The sequence below is a fragment of the Typopeltis vanoorti genome, chromosome 26 (genome assembly GCF_054136105.1).
Source record: "Typopeltis vanoorti isolate ZY-2024b chromosome 26, IOZ_Tvanoo_1.0, whole genome shotgun sequence".
Classification (NCBI taxonomy): Eukaryota; Metazoa; Arthropoda; class Arachnida; order Uropygi; family Thelyphonidae; genus Typopeltis; species Typopeltis vanoorti.
Window position 1 is genome coordinate 7,783,735 of NC_143574.1, and position 15,439 is coordinate 7,799,173.

Here is a 15,439-nt window from a genome sequence, read left to right on the forward strand (position 1 = left end):
AACAAATTTGGAAAACAGCAAAATCCCCTAATATTCCTTGAGAACATTTTAAGGAATATTAAGGAATTGAATGGATGTCATTAGTGGAAAAAGTCATATTAAAAATAAAGGCATTAGAAAGGAATTTTTCTACGTGACTTCCTTGAAAGGTTGTAAACCTATTATACATTAGTGCCATGGTAGAGCTAATGACTTTTTTCTTCTATTTTTATTAATTTTATATTTTTTGGTATTATCTTCTGCTTAGTCTGGAAATCCTGCTCTAGAGACCGAAAGATTAAACTTTTTCGTACTACTTCTAAGAAGTAGCATGAAAGTAGAAGGCTTCTAAGAAGCAGGATGTTGGTCTTGCAGGCAATGAAATTCATCTCTCACCTAAAAACAATCACAAACATCCACGCCCAAGAATTTGATCATGCAGCCTGTTGTTGGAGAACAGATATGCTAACCACTTGGTCAACCTGGTTGACCACTGCTTGGTCAACCAGGCCAACATTAGTAACAATTTCAATAATGTGTGAGCATAGCCAACCTAAGGTAGTATTATCATTTAAAGCAGAATGAGATATAAAAGGTTAGCAAAAGGGACATGGGAGGGGGTAGAAGAATCTAATATAAGTTGCTTAAATAGAATGGACAACGAAAGGTTAGCAAACATGGCTTTAGATACCAGAATGGTGGAAAAAGAGCCAAAGTATAGCCAAAGTCTTGTGTATTGATATAGATAATAGTACTTCAGATGAATGAAATGTAAAATTTGTCTATATTGATCATTCTCATCTGTTCTTTGACATCCACAGATGCCATATAGTCACTTCGATGCTTGGTGATGTGCCACACCAGTCCTCTCTGTGTAGTCCTGTTATATTCTTTTCTGGATGCTTCAATTCTCTGAAGATCATTCACTTCATACACCATCCATTAAATCTCTTTGACGGTCTGCTCCTTCCGATTTTTCCAGGAACTTTACCTTCTATTACTGTTCTGAGAAGTCCTTCTTTAATCCTTTCAATGTGTCCAAAATATTTTAACTTTCTTCTGTCAGTATCCTTAAGGAGCCTTAAAGTTTTACTGATCTTTTCTAACACCCAATCATTTCTATGCCTTTCAATATATGATATCCTCAACAGCCTTCTGTAATACCACATCTCAAAAGCAGATATCCATTTCTTATCTGACTTCTTTAGGTTCCAAGTCTCACATCCATAAGTCGCTGTTGGAAAAACAACTTCATCCAAAATCCTCAACTTTGTTCCCATGGAGATAGATCCATCCTTCCAGATTTTAGACAGGTCTCTGACTGTTGTTTTAGCCATTCCTAACCATTTTCTGATGTCTTCTAAACAGCAATTCTTCACATTAATAATGGATCCCAGGTACTCAAGCTTGCCGACTTCCTCAATTCTTTCTCCATTAAGGTACACTTGTTTCTCAAGAGCTTCTCTCTTTGTATTTCCTTTGAGAACCATAATCTTTGTCTTGCTAGGATTGAGTTGAAAGCCTCTGTTATTACTGATCTTGTTAACTTTGTCAAGAATTACTCCTAGTTCTTCCATGTCATTAGAAAGGAGTACTGTATCATTAGCATACCTCAGATTACTGATCAATCTACCTCCTATCCTAATTCCTGTCCTGAGCTCATCCAATGCTTCATGCATGATGTCCTCTGCATATATACTCAACAAGTGAGGAGAAAGTAAACATCCTCGCCTAACTCCTTTTCCAACTTGAAGGCAGTCATTCAATCAATCCAACACCTGTTCTTACCGTGGCTTGTTGCTCCTTTTACAAGTTAGCTATCAGCCTGATAGCGTGTTGAAGAAATCCCATTCTTTTCATTACTTCCCACAGTTTCACATGCTGAACACAGTCAAAAGCTTTAGAGTAGTCTAAGAAACACATTACCAGAGGGAGTCTGAATTCTTTATATTTTTCTATGATCTGTCTAAGGCAAAAGATCTGATCTCTGGTGCCCTTACCTTTCCTACCTCAACTTTGTCCCCAATCCTATTTAGCATGATCTTCAATAAAATTTTACTTGCAATAGATATCAAACTAATAGTTCTATAATTCGTGCATGCCTTTATATCACCTTTCTTATGTAGTGGTATGAAAACTGACTTCTTCCAGTCTCTAGACCATGATCCTGTCTCCCATATCCTTGTAATCAATCTATGAAACACTCTTATCTCTCCATCCCCTGTGGCCTTAATTAACTCTGCTGGGATTTCATCTGCACCTGGGGCCTTATTGCTGTTGAGCTGCTTAACTGCTCTTTCAACTTCGTGCCTAAGTGGAGGAGGTTCCAAATCAAAATCAAAATTTTCCTGATGGGAGGGCTCCACATTTTCTTTATCTGCTCTGCTGTACAGTTCCTCACAGTATTCTTTCCATCTGTTTTTGATTTCCAACTCTTCTGTTAGTAATAATCCATTCCTGTCTTTGATGACATTCAATTTAGGCTTAAACTTGTGCTTTAAGTCACGAACTAAATGAAACATCCTTTTATAATTGTGCCTTCTCATCTGGAACTCTATTTCTTCACATTTGTTAGTATAGAACTTTTCCTTCTCCTGCTTGATGGCTTTTCTGACTTCTCTGATATCACCTTGACTCCTTCCCAAAGCATTTCTGGTGAGTTCTCCACATTGGTCTCCATAAAATCATCCAACTGAGTTGATGTTTCTTCTGTGAATCCACTAGTAATTACTCTAACATCCAATCTAGTGGGATGTGCCTAGCCTGGAAGTTTTTGGAGTCTTAGTCTTACTTTGGCTCTTACTAGCTGATGGTCTGTACCATAATCTGCTCCAGGACAACTATGCACATCAGAGATGCTTGTCTTTCACTGCTGGAGAGCCAGGATGTAATCAATTTGGTGCCTTGACCTATCAATGTTAGATGTCCAAGTATAGGTCCATCATGGATGTTTCTGGAAGCAGGTATTGGTAATAACTAATCTGTTAGCACGGGCAAATTCCAACAGTCTTTTGCCACGGGTATTACGTACACCCAGACCAAACATGCCACACTCCGGCCTGACTCATACTCTTTCCCACTTTTGCATTTAAGTCCCATAAGATGTACAGTATGTTCTCTCCTTGGTAGGCAGTCCAAAACAGTTGGTAGGTTTTCATAGAATTCCTCACTCTCTTCTTCAGGCCTATCCATGTGGGGTGCATAAACTACCACAATTGATACGTTGGTAGGCTGAGCCTTAAGTCTAATAGAGAGTATCCTATCATTAATGGGGTTATAACCAAGAAGGCTTCTTGCCTGAGCTGTCTTCAGTATCACAGCTACCCCATGATGTTTTGAGTCACCACCTGAGTAAATAACTAGCTTATCGTCCTGTCTTGAAGTGACCTCCATTCCATCTGGTCTCTGTAATTCCCAGGATGTCAATTTTATACCTATCCACCTCTTTACAGACAATCTCAAGAGTACCCATCTGTAGACCCTGGACATTCCATGTGCCTATGTAAAATTCCTCTCTAAGATTAATCTTATACCTTCTATGTTGCTCATTCACAGTATCACTGACTTTTGATGGAGACTGTAATATACTTCTTGAACAGGACCCTCTGCCTAAGCCCTGAACACAGCTCTGATTATTCTGCGCGACAGCCGATGCAGCATGAGATGCGTTATTAGGCACAACCATATTAGCATTTTGGAGTGAAGTCACTGCAAGAAGAAACTGGTAGGGTTGCAGAGGCCCTTTCCACATAAGATGAAATAGCAAAATAGGAAAGATTCACCCCTAGCCCTTGAATACTCTAATAGCACTGGGGAGAAGGAGCAAGAAGAAAAGAAAACAGGGAAGGCACAAGTCTAGAAATAATACAACAGATGTATATTACATGAAGTAAGGCATGGTCCTGCATCAGGTACCTCGGATATGCTATGCCCATGCTCACTAAAGTGAGCCCTTGAGGTCACAAGTGAATTATCAGCCATAATACAACTTTTTTTAAATAACTTTCACACATGTAAGGGAAATAATTTGAATTTATTAAATGCTACTATATATTTTGCTCAATGTAATGAGCATCATTCAGGGATAAGACAGAAGAATTGGGCATAACATTTAAACTATGAATGAGTCATATGGCATGTGCATACTTCCCCATGTCTTGGTCGCAGCTGTAGGAGTCAGTGGAAATACTATTAAAGTTCCAGGAAAATAGGTATAGTTATGTAATTAAAAATTTATAAACAGTTAATAGCAATTGAATGAATTGAATTATTCTGCTAAGATTTCTTGTAATGAATATGTACTCAAGCATATATAATGTGTAATGCACATAGGTGCTTGAGTTCTTATTCATATTATAAACGTCTTAACTGTTGAATCTGTGAATAGAGTTTAATAAACTACTGTATTATATTAAATGCACATAGGTACTTGAGTTCTTATGTAAATCACTACAATTTACAGAAGCATAAAAGTTCAGAATTTTTGTTCACTTAATATAAGAAATATATTTGATTTTTCTAGCTTTTGGTGCTCAGCTTGCAGCTATCCAACAACAGCAAAGGTATGTCACTGTTTTGTTGATTGCAATTTTTGTAACTGTAGTAAATGAGACAGTAAGTGCATTCTCCTACTTTCATATGCTATATATAAAACTTGATACTTGTTTTAGTTAGCTGTTAACTTTTTGATTATATCTCCTGTTTCAGAGGAGGTGGTGGTCCTGGTGCAGCAAATGTTGTTGTAGAAGAATTTAAAGTACCTGACAAAATGGTGGGGTTAAGTAAGTATATTGTAAATTACATTTATTAGTTATGGTACCTCTGGGTGTATAAAACTGCTTTCAGAGAAGGAGAACATTATTTAAAAGTTACATTAATTATTCTGAAAAAATCATGAAATTACTGATGTGTATCCTCAAGGGTGTACAGAGTACTATACAAATAATTTGACATTATTATTATTAATATCCCATGAACAATGTTTCTCAAAATTATTGTCTCATCAGTACTCCAGTATCATCAGATCTTATTCGTGAATTGATGCAGTCTGACTTCTGATTGCAACAGCTCACCAATCTTGATCTTTTTTTCCTACTATCTTGGTATTACTGTTATGCTTAACTGACTATACCGCATTAGGTTAGCTTTGCTCAGACATTCTTGGATGCGGATAATCATTTTCTTTCTTAATATCACCATTTTCATATGCTTTTGCCATTGATGCCATCTGATTACTTCCCTAATTTTTCTCAGAACTCTTATATCTGGTCTCTATTTCATTTTCTAGCTGATATTCATATTTAGATCCACAAGCTAAAAATTGGTTTCACTGTTTTGTATTTCTCATTTACGAGATACTTGTTAATACTGCTAGTACATATAGACTGATTTTGGCTGTCTTATTTCATATTTATTCACCAGATTCCCTAGTATACTAGCTTTGCCTATTTTATCATATTTAATTTTCCATCTTCACTAACAATTGTGACTAAAATTAGTGGTGTCCAACCTTCTCACATTTGTCACAATAGTTTCTAGCATCAAATGTATTTGCCACATGTAACCAGATATCAGATTCTTTTTTTTTTTTAAAGGGAAAGGTAATTTTTATATGGGTGAATATCAAAGATATCAATTGTTTCAATAAAAGTTAAATTATTTGTAAATTAAAAATTAATAATAAAATAATTTTTATTAAGAATTTAAATTTTTTAGTGCAAAGTTTAGTTTTTTTTATATATATTTATAGACAGACACTTTTGACAACACTACAAGTACTAATTTGCTACAAACCCTTGAGCTTGTGGTTAGTTGCAATGGGATTGGACAACAGGGGACTAAATAGTTGAAATATTTTACTTTTTCTGTGGGTTCTCCATTGAGAATGCAGGAAAAATCTCCACTCTTCTTGCCTATTTTCATAGTTTTGGTCTTTTTACTGCTAATTTTCATGCCACATTGTTATAGCTTTTGTCCAGTTTAGTTTAAATAAATCCTGGAGATCCTAGATTTGCTGAGGGGTACATAATCTGTAACAAATATAGTTAAGTTTCATATCTCTATTCTGATATGTTAAATGCCACTTTTTCATAAGGTGATCCATAAATAATGAATACAGGTGCACCTTTATTTGACACCTGACTGCATCAAAACTATCTTCCTTTACTTCGTTCAGTTCTGACTGCTGACTTTCAGCTTAAATATAGACTGCGTATTGCTCTGTATAATGTTCCATCAATTTTATAGAAATTTTATTGATTTGAAAAGCTTTTCTCTTGGCATCTTGTCATATGCCTTTTTTTTTTTTTTTTTTTTTTTTTTTTTCCAGATCTACAAAACTAAAGTACAGGTCCTTATTCTGTTCTCATGCTTTCACTACTGTTTGTCATAAAGTGAAAATCTGTCCCTGGCAATTTGTATTTGGCATGAATCTAGCTTGTTCTTCCATCATTTTTCTTAGCCTCTTAAGTTTGTTTGTATAAATCTTTTCATATACAGGAAGGGGACTACGAGTTCTCCAATCATCTGGGATTTGTTCTTCTGAATTACACGGTAGCTTCTGTAAAACTTCTACCTTCTCATTTGAGCATTTCTGGTTGGTCATTTGTTCCAGTTGCCTTTATGCATTAAGTTTCTGATAGACTTTTTCTACCTCAGATATTGATTATGTACCCCTGATTGCATTCCTCTTGAAAGTTTCAAATAAAAGAATGTTTTTTCAAATAAAAGAAAAAAAGGATTTTTATCCATTTAATAAAAGAATGTTTCTTTTGCATAAAATTAATGAAGACTCAGTTTATGTATATTGGTTTTAAAATGAATCCAGATTTATAAAAATTCCTTTCCCTTTAATTCTCGGAGTACATTATTTATTGATCAGAAAGTTGGAATGCTTAGGGATTGTGATTGACTGAATAAGTAATGAAATATAGTAGGTTTTCCTTCAAGGATTGACAGTGTTATATTAGGTCTCCTTCCCCATGGTTCAGGGAGTGGACTCAGGACCTATTACAGCATTTCAGGTAATACTGGTATTTCAATACTTGCTCACTGAATAGTGGGTGTCCATGTGTGGCTCCACGATGCATAAGGATTTCTAGTGCTGAATCAAATGTCCCTTTGAGAACAAATCCTTTGGAGGGTACTCACCAGGTCTTAACTAAGTATAGATAATACAAACTTAATCATAAACTCTCATTACCTAGCTTCTTATCAGCAACTTTCTTTATCTATGCAACATGGGAACATCCAATTGGTAAAAACATCACCTTCCTTTATTCTGAAAGATTTAGAATTGGCAGGATCTCCCAAAACAAAAAACTTCTTGTGGAAACATCATGTAAGAAAGCTTACCCATAGTAACATCCATGGGGATGGGGTAAATACCAATTACCAAGACTCCATAAAATACTCAGCTATTCTAGAAGAATGAAACCAAAATGGATCTAGGTGTTCTGGATGAGGAGGTATGTTCAAAGCTTAAAGGCTAAGAAGTGACATCTTGAATTGCATCCTTGATATGTAGTCTAGTTCATACTAGGAATATCATCTTTACTTTTGACATCTAAATGCACAACCAATGTGAAACAGATATTTTAACTGTCTCTTGATTCAAACAGCATAAATATGGCCAAACCTCCTCTTATAGCTTTACCTTTGTGTCTGAAGTCATAGTAAAGAGCATAATAATTTATGTTCTACAAAGCAGCTATTTATGCAGCTACTCTAAATGAGCTTATTCCTGACCATGCCAAAGGTAGAAGAATGAAAAAGTGATACAGAAGATCAAACTGAATAGAATATCTCATCAAGATGCAAAGAGGAGACTTGCCACTACAAGCCAGCCCTCTTAAGCTGAAAAGGTAACATTTCAGAAGATATCAAAAGAAACCCAAGCCCTTATGTCTGTTTTGTCATCTAATAATTTCAGCATATCTAAATTTGGCGATTGTGTTTCTCTTTGGTGTGAATTAATTGCTTTAGTTACTGTGGATTCACTGTTTGAAACAAATGAGAACTGACTTGTTTAAAGTAATCATGGCAAAATGAACACACACAAAAAAAAACTTCCAGGGACTTCTGCAGAAAAAAAAATGAATATTAGCATGGTATCCACTGAATTTAAAGTAAACACAGTAACTTACAAGATGCTGATATATTAAAATGTTTTTCAGAGGAAGTAATGGCCACCAGCCATCCTTACTTCCCATAATTGAATGAAAAACGCAAGTCTGAAAACTAAGACTTTTCAGACTTAGGGAATTTCTCACAGTGGACTTATGGATTTTGCCAAAATGCCAATATCAGGTGTCCTTGGGAAGGAATATAAACTAGGCTGTTTCTTCTTTCTTTTAAGGTTGCACAGTGGTCAGCATTCATAGTGAAGCATTTATGGAGACACAAACACACGTGTTGAGTTACAAATAATCACCTACAATTAAGAAAATAACCCTCTATATTGAGCTCATCAAGAAAACATGTACAGAACACAAGCTACATTACACTACACAAAAGTAAGAAAAATCTAAATGCTTTGTTAATCATTTATACTAGCCCAACCTCCTGTGGGGAAAAAAATAATAATAGTTAAAATATATACAAAAATATAAATTAACAAAATAAAATTATTTTTTTTATATACATTAATACATATATATATTAATACACAGATAATAATAAAAAAATTCTTAATTATAAGTAAAGTAATTACTTTAACACGTGTATTTGCGTCTTCATAAATTCTTTATTATGAATGCTGATCACCATGTAACCTTAAAAGAAAGAATTGTCATAATCTCTGGAGAGTTGCCCACAAGCAATGCAGCCACTATGATAAGATAAAAATGTATTTTCATGTTAATTCGTTAGCCTTTCTAAAATGATGTAGAGAGACAGCAGCTAGATACCTAACTGCATTAAACATAAAAGGAAATTTACTTCAGCCAAAGCACTTCGTATTCATGTCTGTATGGAAAAAGCTATGTTTAGAGAACAAATCCACGAGGCCTGCAAAAATCTTGCAGTTACCCAAAACTATGTTCTACAACTGAAATTAGAGCTTTCGAGCTGCATAAATCCTGATATTTAGGATATTCTAGAGAAGGTCACAGATGACTACAAAGCAATTATATAAAAACAAGGAAAACTAATAGCAAATTTCCAAAGACTGAAACAACAAGAAACCAACAGACAATCCAGATGCCATCTCCAGAGGAACAGCCAATCACAAACAAGCGAAATAAGGAGCAACCAACCACCAATGGACCATGACCAAGTTATCAACACATCCAGCTACAGCCTTAATGAAGAACTCTCACTTCTGCAAAAAAGGCTTAAACTATGCTATCACACCAATGTCAGTAAACAAACTAAACTTTATACACGACATAGAAAGAGGGCTAACCCCCCCCCCCCCCCAATATAACTGATAAAATACAGATAGAAACATCCAACATACTAAATTCTACAACATTAAGGCAACCTTTAAATCTCTAAGAAATAACCAAGACATCATTATTACCAACTCAGATAAAGGCAATGCTGCTGTTGTTCTTGATAAGACAGCATACCTTGAAAAAATGAACCAATTGGTATCCGACCACAAAATGTACCAATTGATTAGCTACAATCCTAAAAATCGCATCAAAAAGAAATCCACAGAATTAATCAAGTCAGTGATCACATGGCCAGAGGAAACAATTGAAAAGCTCTTACCGCATTATGCTTGCACTCTCACTTTATGGCCTGCCTAAAATACAAAATAAACCACTACGACTGATAGTTGAAGGAATTGACAGCCCCAATTATCACTTACCCAAGAAACTAGTGACTACACTCAAGGAGTTGGTAGGTAATTCCCCCCCCCCCTCCTACATAAAAAAAAAAAATACACACTTCATAAACAAAATGGGAAAACATCACACTCAGTGATGAATATTTATTAGTCAGCTTGATATAACTGCCTTTTTCACCAATGTTCTTGATCAATGATACTATTCTTTCTTCTCATACAAAACATACTTCTGTCCAATATCATGGCCTTCTTTGCCCACTTACTTCACTCTGGATAATTCCTGTGGCAAAATAAATTCTGCCTGCAAAAAGAAGGTACAAGTATGGGCTTATATCACCCCCCCCCCCAGCCAACTTTTACTTGGACTCTAAATTTGCAAACCTAAAGCCCAAAGTCTGGCTCAGGAATGTTGATGATATTTTCACCATTTGGCCCTACACGTGGGGAAACATTAAATACATTCCTAAGCCACCTGAACAAACAACACAAATGTATCCAGTTTACCATTGAGATTGAAAACAATAACTCTCTTCCTTTTCTAGCACACTTTTCACATGTCTTTCCTCAGGCCTTTGCATTCATGGTCTACTGCAAACCTACACACACACACAGACCAATACATACACAAAAATTCTTACCACCATCCAACACAAAAACTAGGTCATCAGCATCCTCAAACATAGATTCCTAACAATTTGCTGCAGTGAGCAGGTGCTGAACAAAGAATATGAAATTATTAACCAAATATTTATAAAAAAATGGCTACAACAAAAAACACTTCGCAAGATCCTCCACAATAATACCATTAAAAACAAGGGGAATATCAGAAGAAATAGATAGAACAATACACAAGTACAACATTAAGGCAACCTTCAAACCTCCTGCAAAATTAAGAAGTATACTCAGCTCATCCAGAGATCCTCCTCCCTACCTTGCCCAACCTACCCTACATAGGAAAACAGGGCACACCATTCCAATAAGAAAAGACGAACATAAACGCCTCATTAAATTCCTTCACTATGGTGAAACAGGCCTGTCAGACCATGCACTTTAAACATGTCACAGATTTAACTGGAAAGTACCAAGTCCTTACACCGCACAAAAACCTAGTTTGAAAGAAAATTCAAAGGAGCCTGTGAGATGCTGAAACATCATCTGAATCTTAACAAAAATGATGGATTAATGATTCCAAGAATCTGGAAGATCCATCTGCAATCTATATAGCATCCAGACCATGATGGTAGAACCCCAAGACAAGAAAACCATAATATATAAGAGGACTTGAGAGAGTTTAATGTAGTTCTGCTATTAAAACTTTATTTTCATTTAGTTTTTTTTTATCTGTATATTAGTGTACTGATATGTATAAAAAATGTTTTATTTTTTTAATTACAATTTTTTTTTCACCAAGCTAGGGTAATTGATTAGCAATGCATTTAGATTTATCTTACTTTTGTGTAGTGTAATATAGCTTGTGTTCTGTACATATGTATGTTTTCATGATAATGACCTTGATATAGAGGTAGAAATGTTGAGGGTTATTTTCTTAATTACACCTAGTTTTACATCATGATAGTATAAATAAAATTGTAGGATTTGAACTATTTTTCTCTTGGCACCTTATATATCCTTTCCAGGTCTACAAAACTTAAATACTGATCCTTGCTATATTCACATGATTTCACAAAATCTGATCCCGAAAACCCCAATTTCACTATAACGCAACTTGTTTTTCCACAAGTTGATCTTCAATTTTTCTTAGCCTTTTCTTGGACGTGCTTGCATGAATCTTACCTGGAACATCCAATAGGGAAATTTATCTCTAATTCTCATATTCAAGTTTCTTTCCATTTTTTATAAAAAATGATGCTTGACATCATGTTGCTTAGTTTGGCATCTGCATTACCATGATTCATTTTCTTTTTGTTGTTTTCTGGTTCAAACTAGTGCAATTTCATGTTACCTGTTATGTGCGATAACAGGTAATTATGTGTGGGATATAGTGTGTGTTTAATATTGTCATTGCTAAGAGTGAGTGGTTTGTAATATGAGAGTGAGAATGGAGAAAATATTTCTTGGAAATGTTTTGTAAGAGAGTATGTCAGGACCGAAAGAATGAAGTGACTGATCTTATGGATATGAGGCAGGATTGTCAAAGTGTTGTGGAGAATGTAGTAGAAGCAGTGAATGATGGTGCATGGAATATGAAATATTAAGGAAGTAGTTGAAAATAATAATGTGAATGATGAGATGCCAGCACAGAAAGAAATTCACCGCTTATGTGGACTTCTTCACAGGACAAAATGTGAGTTTGGGCAACTGGAGGAAATGATTGGCATGTGGTACAGAAGGATGGAGAAAAGAAAGAGTGAATGGATAAAAGTGCAAGAAATTGGGAGAAAAGAGATAGCATTGTATGGTGATTCTATGATAAGAGGTATACTTAATGAGAAAGTGATGGAAGCATGTTTTCCAGGGGCGAAGATAAAACATATTAGTGAAGCTTTTAAGTTTGCAGAAGAAAGAAGTGAAAGAATTAATTGTTTTGGTGGGCACAAATGTTTTGAAAGGTGAGGAATATGTAATGAGAGAAGATATGAAAGAGTTGTTAGAGGAAGCAAAAATGAATAGTTTGAAAGTAAGGTGGTTAGTCTGCTGCCTCGGTATGATAGGGTAGATAGGATAGCAGTTTATAGAAAGGTGGAGTGAATTTGATGAATGTAAGGACCTGAGCTGGAAGTGCCAAACCAGGGAAACTAGAGATAATTGGGGGAGGAGGCAATCTAGCATGTCCACCACTGGTATAGATAAGTATGAGTGCAAGAACGTCTGCATGGTTAGCCTAGTGGATTTGTGCTTCAGAACCATATGCGTGGGGAAGGAGTGTCCTGGGTTCGATTCCCATTGCCGACGTGAGGAGCTTAAGGATCTTCCTCAGCCATAGCCAAGTTAGCCAGTCTTGGGCATGGACAGTATGGTTTTTCATCCCGCAAGGAGGCAAACCGGCCCCATGAACACACATGGAACTCCAGCCATAAATACTTACCCCCCCATGAGGGAGCTCAACTCGCCCCAATAGGGACAGGAGAGAAAAGGGAGGAAACTCCATATGAATAAATAAGTGCAAGAATGATTGTGAAGAGCTGGGTGCAGTTTCCCAGGTTTTGAATCTGAATGGGCAGGTAAAGAGAGGAGTTTTTAGCATTGTCAGCTCAACTTGGCCAAAAATTATTGGCATCAGTGAGACCTGGTTGTCAGTGAATTATGTAGTTACAGGGATAGATTATAATGGATATTGTATTTGTATTTTCAGAGAAGATAGAAGAAATAGGGCATGAGGAGGAGGGTTATTATTAATGATAGCTGAAGAACTTCAACCAACAAAAATAGAAGTTAAGGAAGAGTGTAGATGGGATTAGAAATGGTTCATTTGAGATTTTTGTGAGATAGAGGCTAATAATATAAAACATTGTTGGTATTAGCTAAATCCAGAAGGATTTTTTTTTGCTACATAGCAAGCAAGAGGATAGAATGGTTATGGAAAGATAACTTTATTCAATTCTGATGGTAGGAAGGTGACAGAAGAAGAAATAGTTGTTACTAAGTGATCATTTTGCAATCATCCTGATTTGGCAGTTACTGATGTGAGCATTGAGGTTGATGAACTGGTGGTACTCAATATATTGAAAAATATCAATATGAATGCAGCAATGGGGTTGGATGGTATGTCTGCTCATGTACTTATGAAAATGTGCAGTTTCTCTGATGAAGTTGTTTAATCTTAAGTCTCACCTCTGGCAAGGTTCCAAGGGAATGGAAAGAGGGCCTGTTACATAAAGGTGGCTCCAAGACAGAAGTAGCAAATTACAGAACAGTTAGTGTCTTTGGAATAGTGGTTATTAAAGTACAAAAAAGTTGGTTAAAGGTGAAATTCAAGAATGTGTGCGAATATAATATTCTATAGGAGAGAGTGTGGCTTTGTAAATGGTGGTGCTATCTTAGTAATTATTCACATTTTATAATAAGGTGACAGCAAAATTGGATGAAGGAAATGGCTAACTATGATAGTGCTGGAGACTTTGTGAAGGTGTTTGACAAAATACTGCATGGAAAACTATTACACAAGTTGGAGAAAATGAGAATGGATATGGGGCTGGTAGCTGATAGACATCAGAGGGGTGGTGTATGGTGGAGTGGAATCAAGGCAAATGGGAGTGACTTAGGGCTCTGTCTAGGACCACTACTCTTTAATTTGTACATTAATGATATAGCAGATGATTTGAAAGAGGTGTGTGCCAATGATGCAAAATTAGGGTGGGCAAAAGTTGATAAAGGTGATGTAAATATCTTACAAGATGATTTAAATAAATTGGCAGTGTAGGCAAAGGACAATCAATGGTTGTGAACTCAATATTATAAAATCTAAGCTAATCCACTTCTGGATGAAAAGATACTTCATATCATATTGGTGCTAAGGAATCTGGGGATGATGGTGGATGCTGACAAATACATTGACAAGTAAAGATAGGGAGGTTATTATTGCTATTTATAAGGTCATGATTTGGCCACATATTGACTACTCTGCACAGATTTGATAACCTGCATTTCTTCTGGAGAGGATTCAGTGACGAGTGACCAAGCTGGTGCGAGGCCTGTGGAATGTCCCCTATGAGGATAGATTGAGGGTGTGCGGGTTGCAGTTTAGCTGACAGGCAGATTAGAGAGAATATGATAGAAACTTATAAGTTACTACAGGGATACTGTAAGATTGACACAAAAGAAAATTTTCCATACATGGGGAGTAGAAGGAAAATAATCGGTCGCCCTTGGAAGTTGTCTAAGAGTGTAGTTAGTAAGGGTGTGTGGAGTAGTATCTTTACTTGGAGAGTGGTGAACAAGCGGAATGGATTGCTAGAGTTGGTTCTAAGTGTCCCACCAGTGAATAGGTTTAAGGAGATGTATGATAGGTATGTGTTAATGGATAGAGTGGATCTCCTACAGTGAGTTTTGACTTCATGTAGTGCCCATATAAATAGTAATAATCATGCAGAAGCATCAGAGTACAGAGATACAATAAAACTTTCTGGTCATCTGTTGCTCATGATGGTCTCAATGGAAAAAATTAATAGTGTGATCTTCAGTCCTTACATGGAGCATATAGAAATGGAGGAAATTTTCCTGCCTCTTGAAAAGAAGTTGCTGAAGTTGTATGCAGATAGACATTAAAAAACAGATGCATGTCAGCTGAAATGATTTGAGAAGAGAAATATTCTCTTCTCATCAACAAAATGACATAACTAACCAAGTAATGATCTTTAATGAAACTTCAAAAATCTGAACTGGCAGAGCATAGTATTGACTAAAGACAGTATCCAGTGGGATGAAGCTCTTCTCCATAGAATTAATTTTAAATGTGAATGCTTTTTTCAAAGAAAGTTGTGAAGCCCTTTTACATCAGCCTAACCTAAATTGGAATGATTGTTCTCTTCCCCCCCCCCCATTTTGGGAGATTCTCATTTTATGTATGTATAAATAGTTTTAATATTAATTTCTAGCATGTGGCAATGGTTTTTAATTGGTTAACTGATTGTTGTATGTATTTTCTATTCCTGATTTGCATGTGTTTTTAATGACTGCGTGAAATTACTCTGCTTATTTCTTAGGAGA

General features: G+C 35.9%; 1 protein-coding gene across 2 annotated transcripts in view; it reads left to right on the forward strand.

Annotated features, from left to right (window-relative positions):
- LOC150092300 (far upstream element-binding protein 1-like) overlaps positions 1 to 15,439 on the forward strand; it is a 176,958-nt gene that overhangs the window by 40,162 nt on the left and 121,357 nt on the right. For both annotated transcript variants that reach the window (XM_090414931.1, XM_090414930.1), the window contains exons 4-5: positions 4,502 to 4,541; positions 4,687 to 4,760. In XM_090414931.1, the coding sequence (XP_090271057.1) occupies positions 4,502 to 4,541; positions 4,687 to 4,760 (114 nt within the window). The remainder of the gene's footprint in view (positions 1 to 4,501; positions 4,542 to 4,686; positions 4,761 to 15,439) is intronic.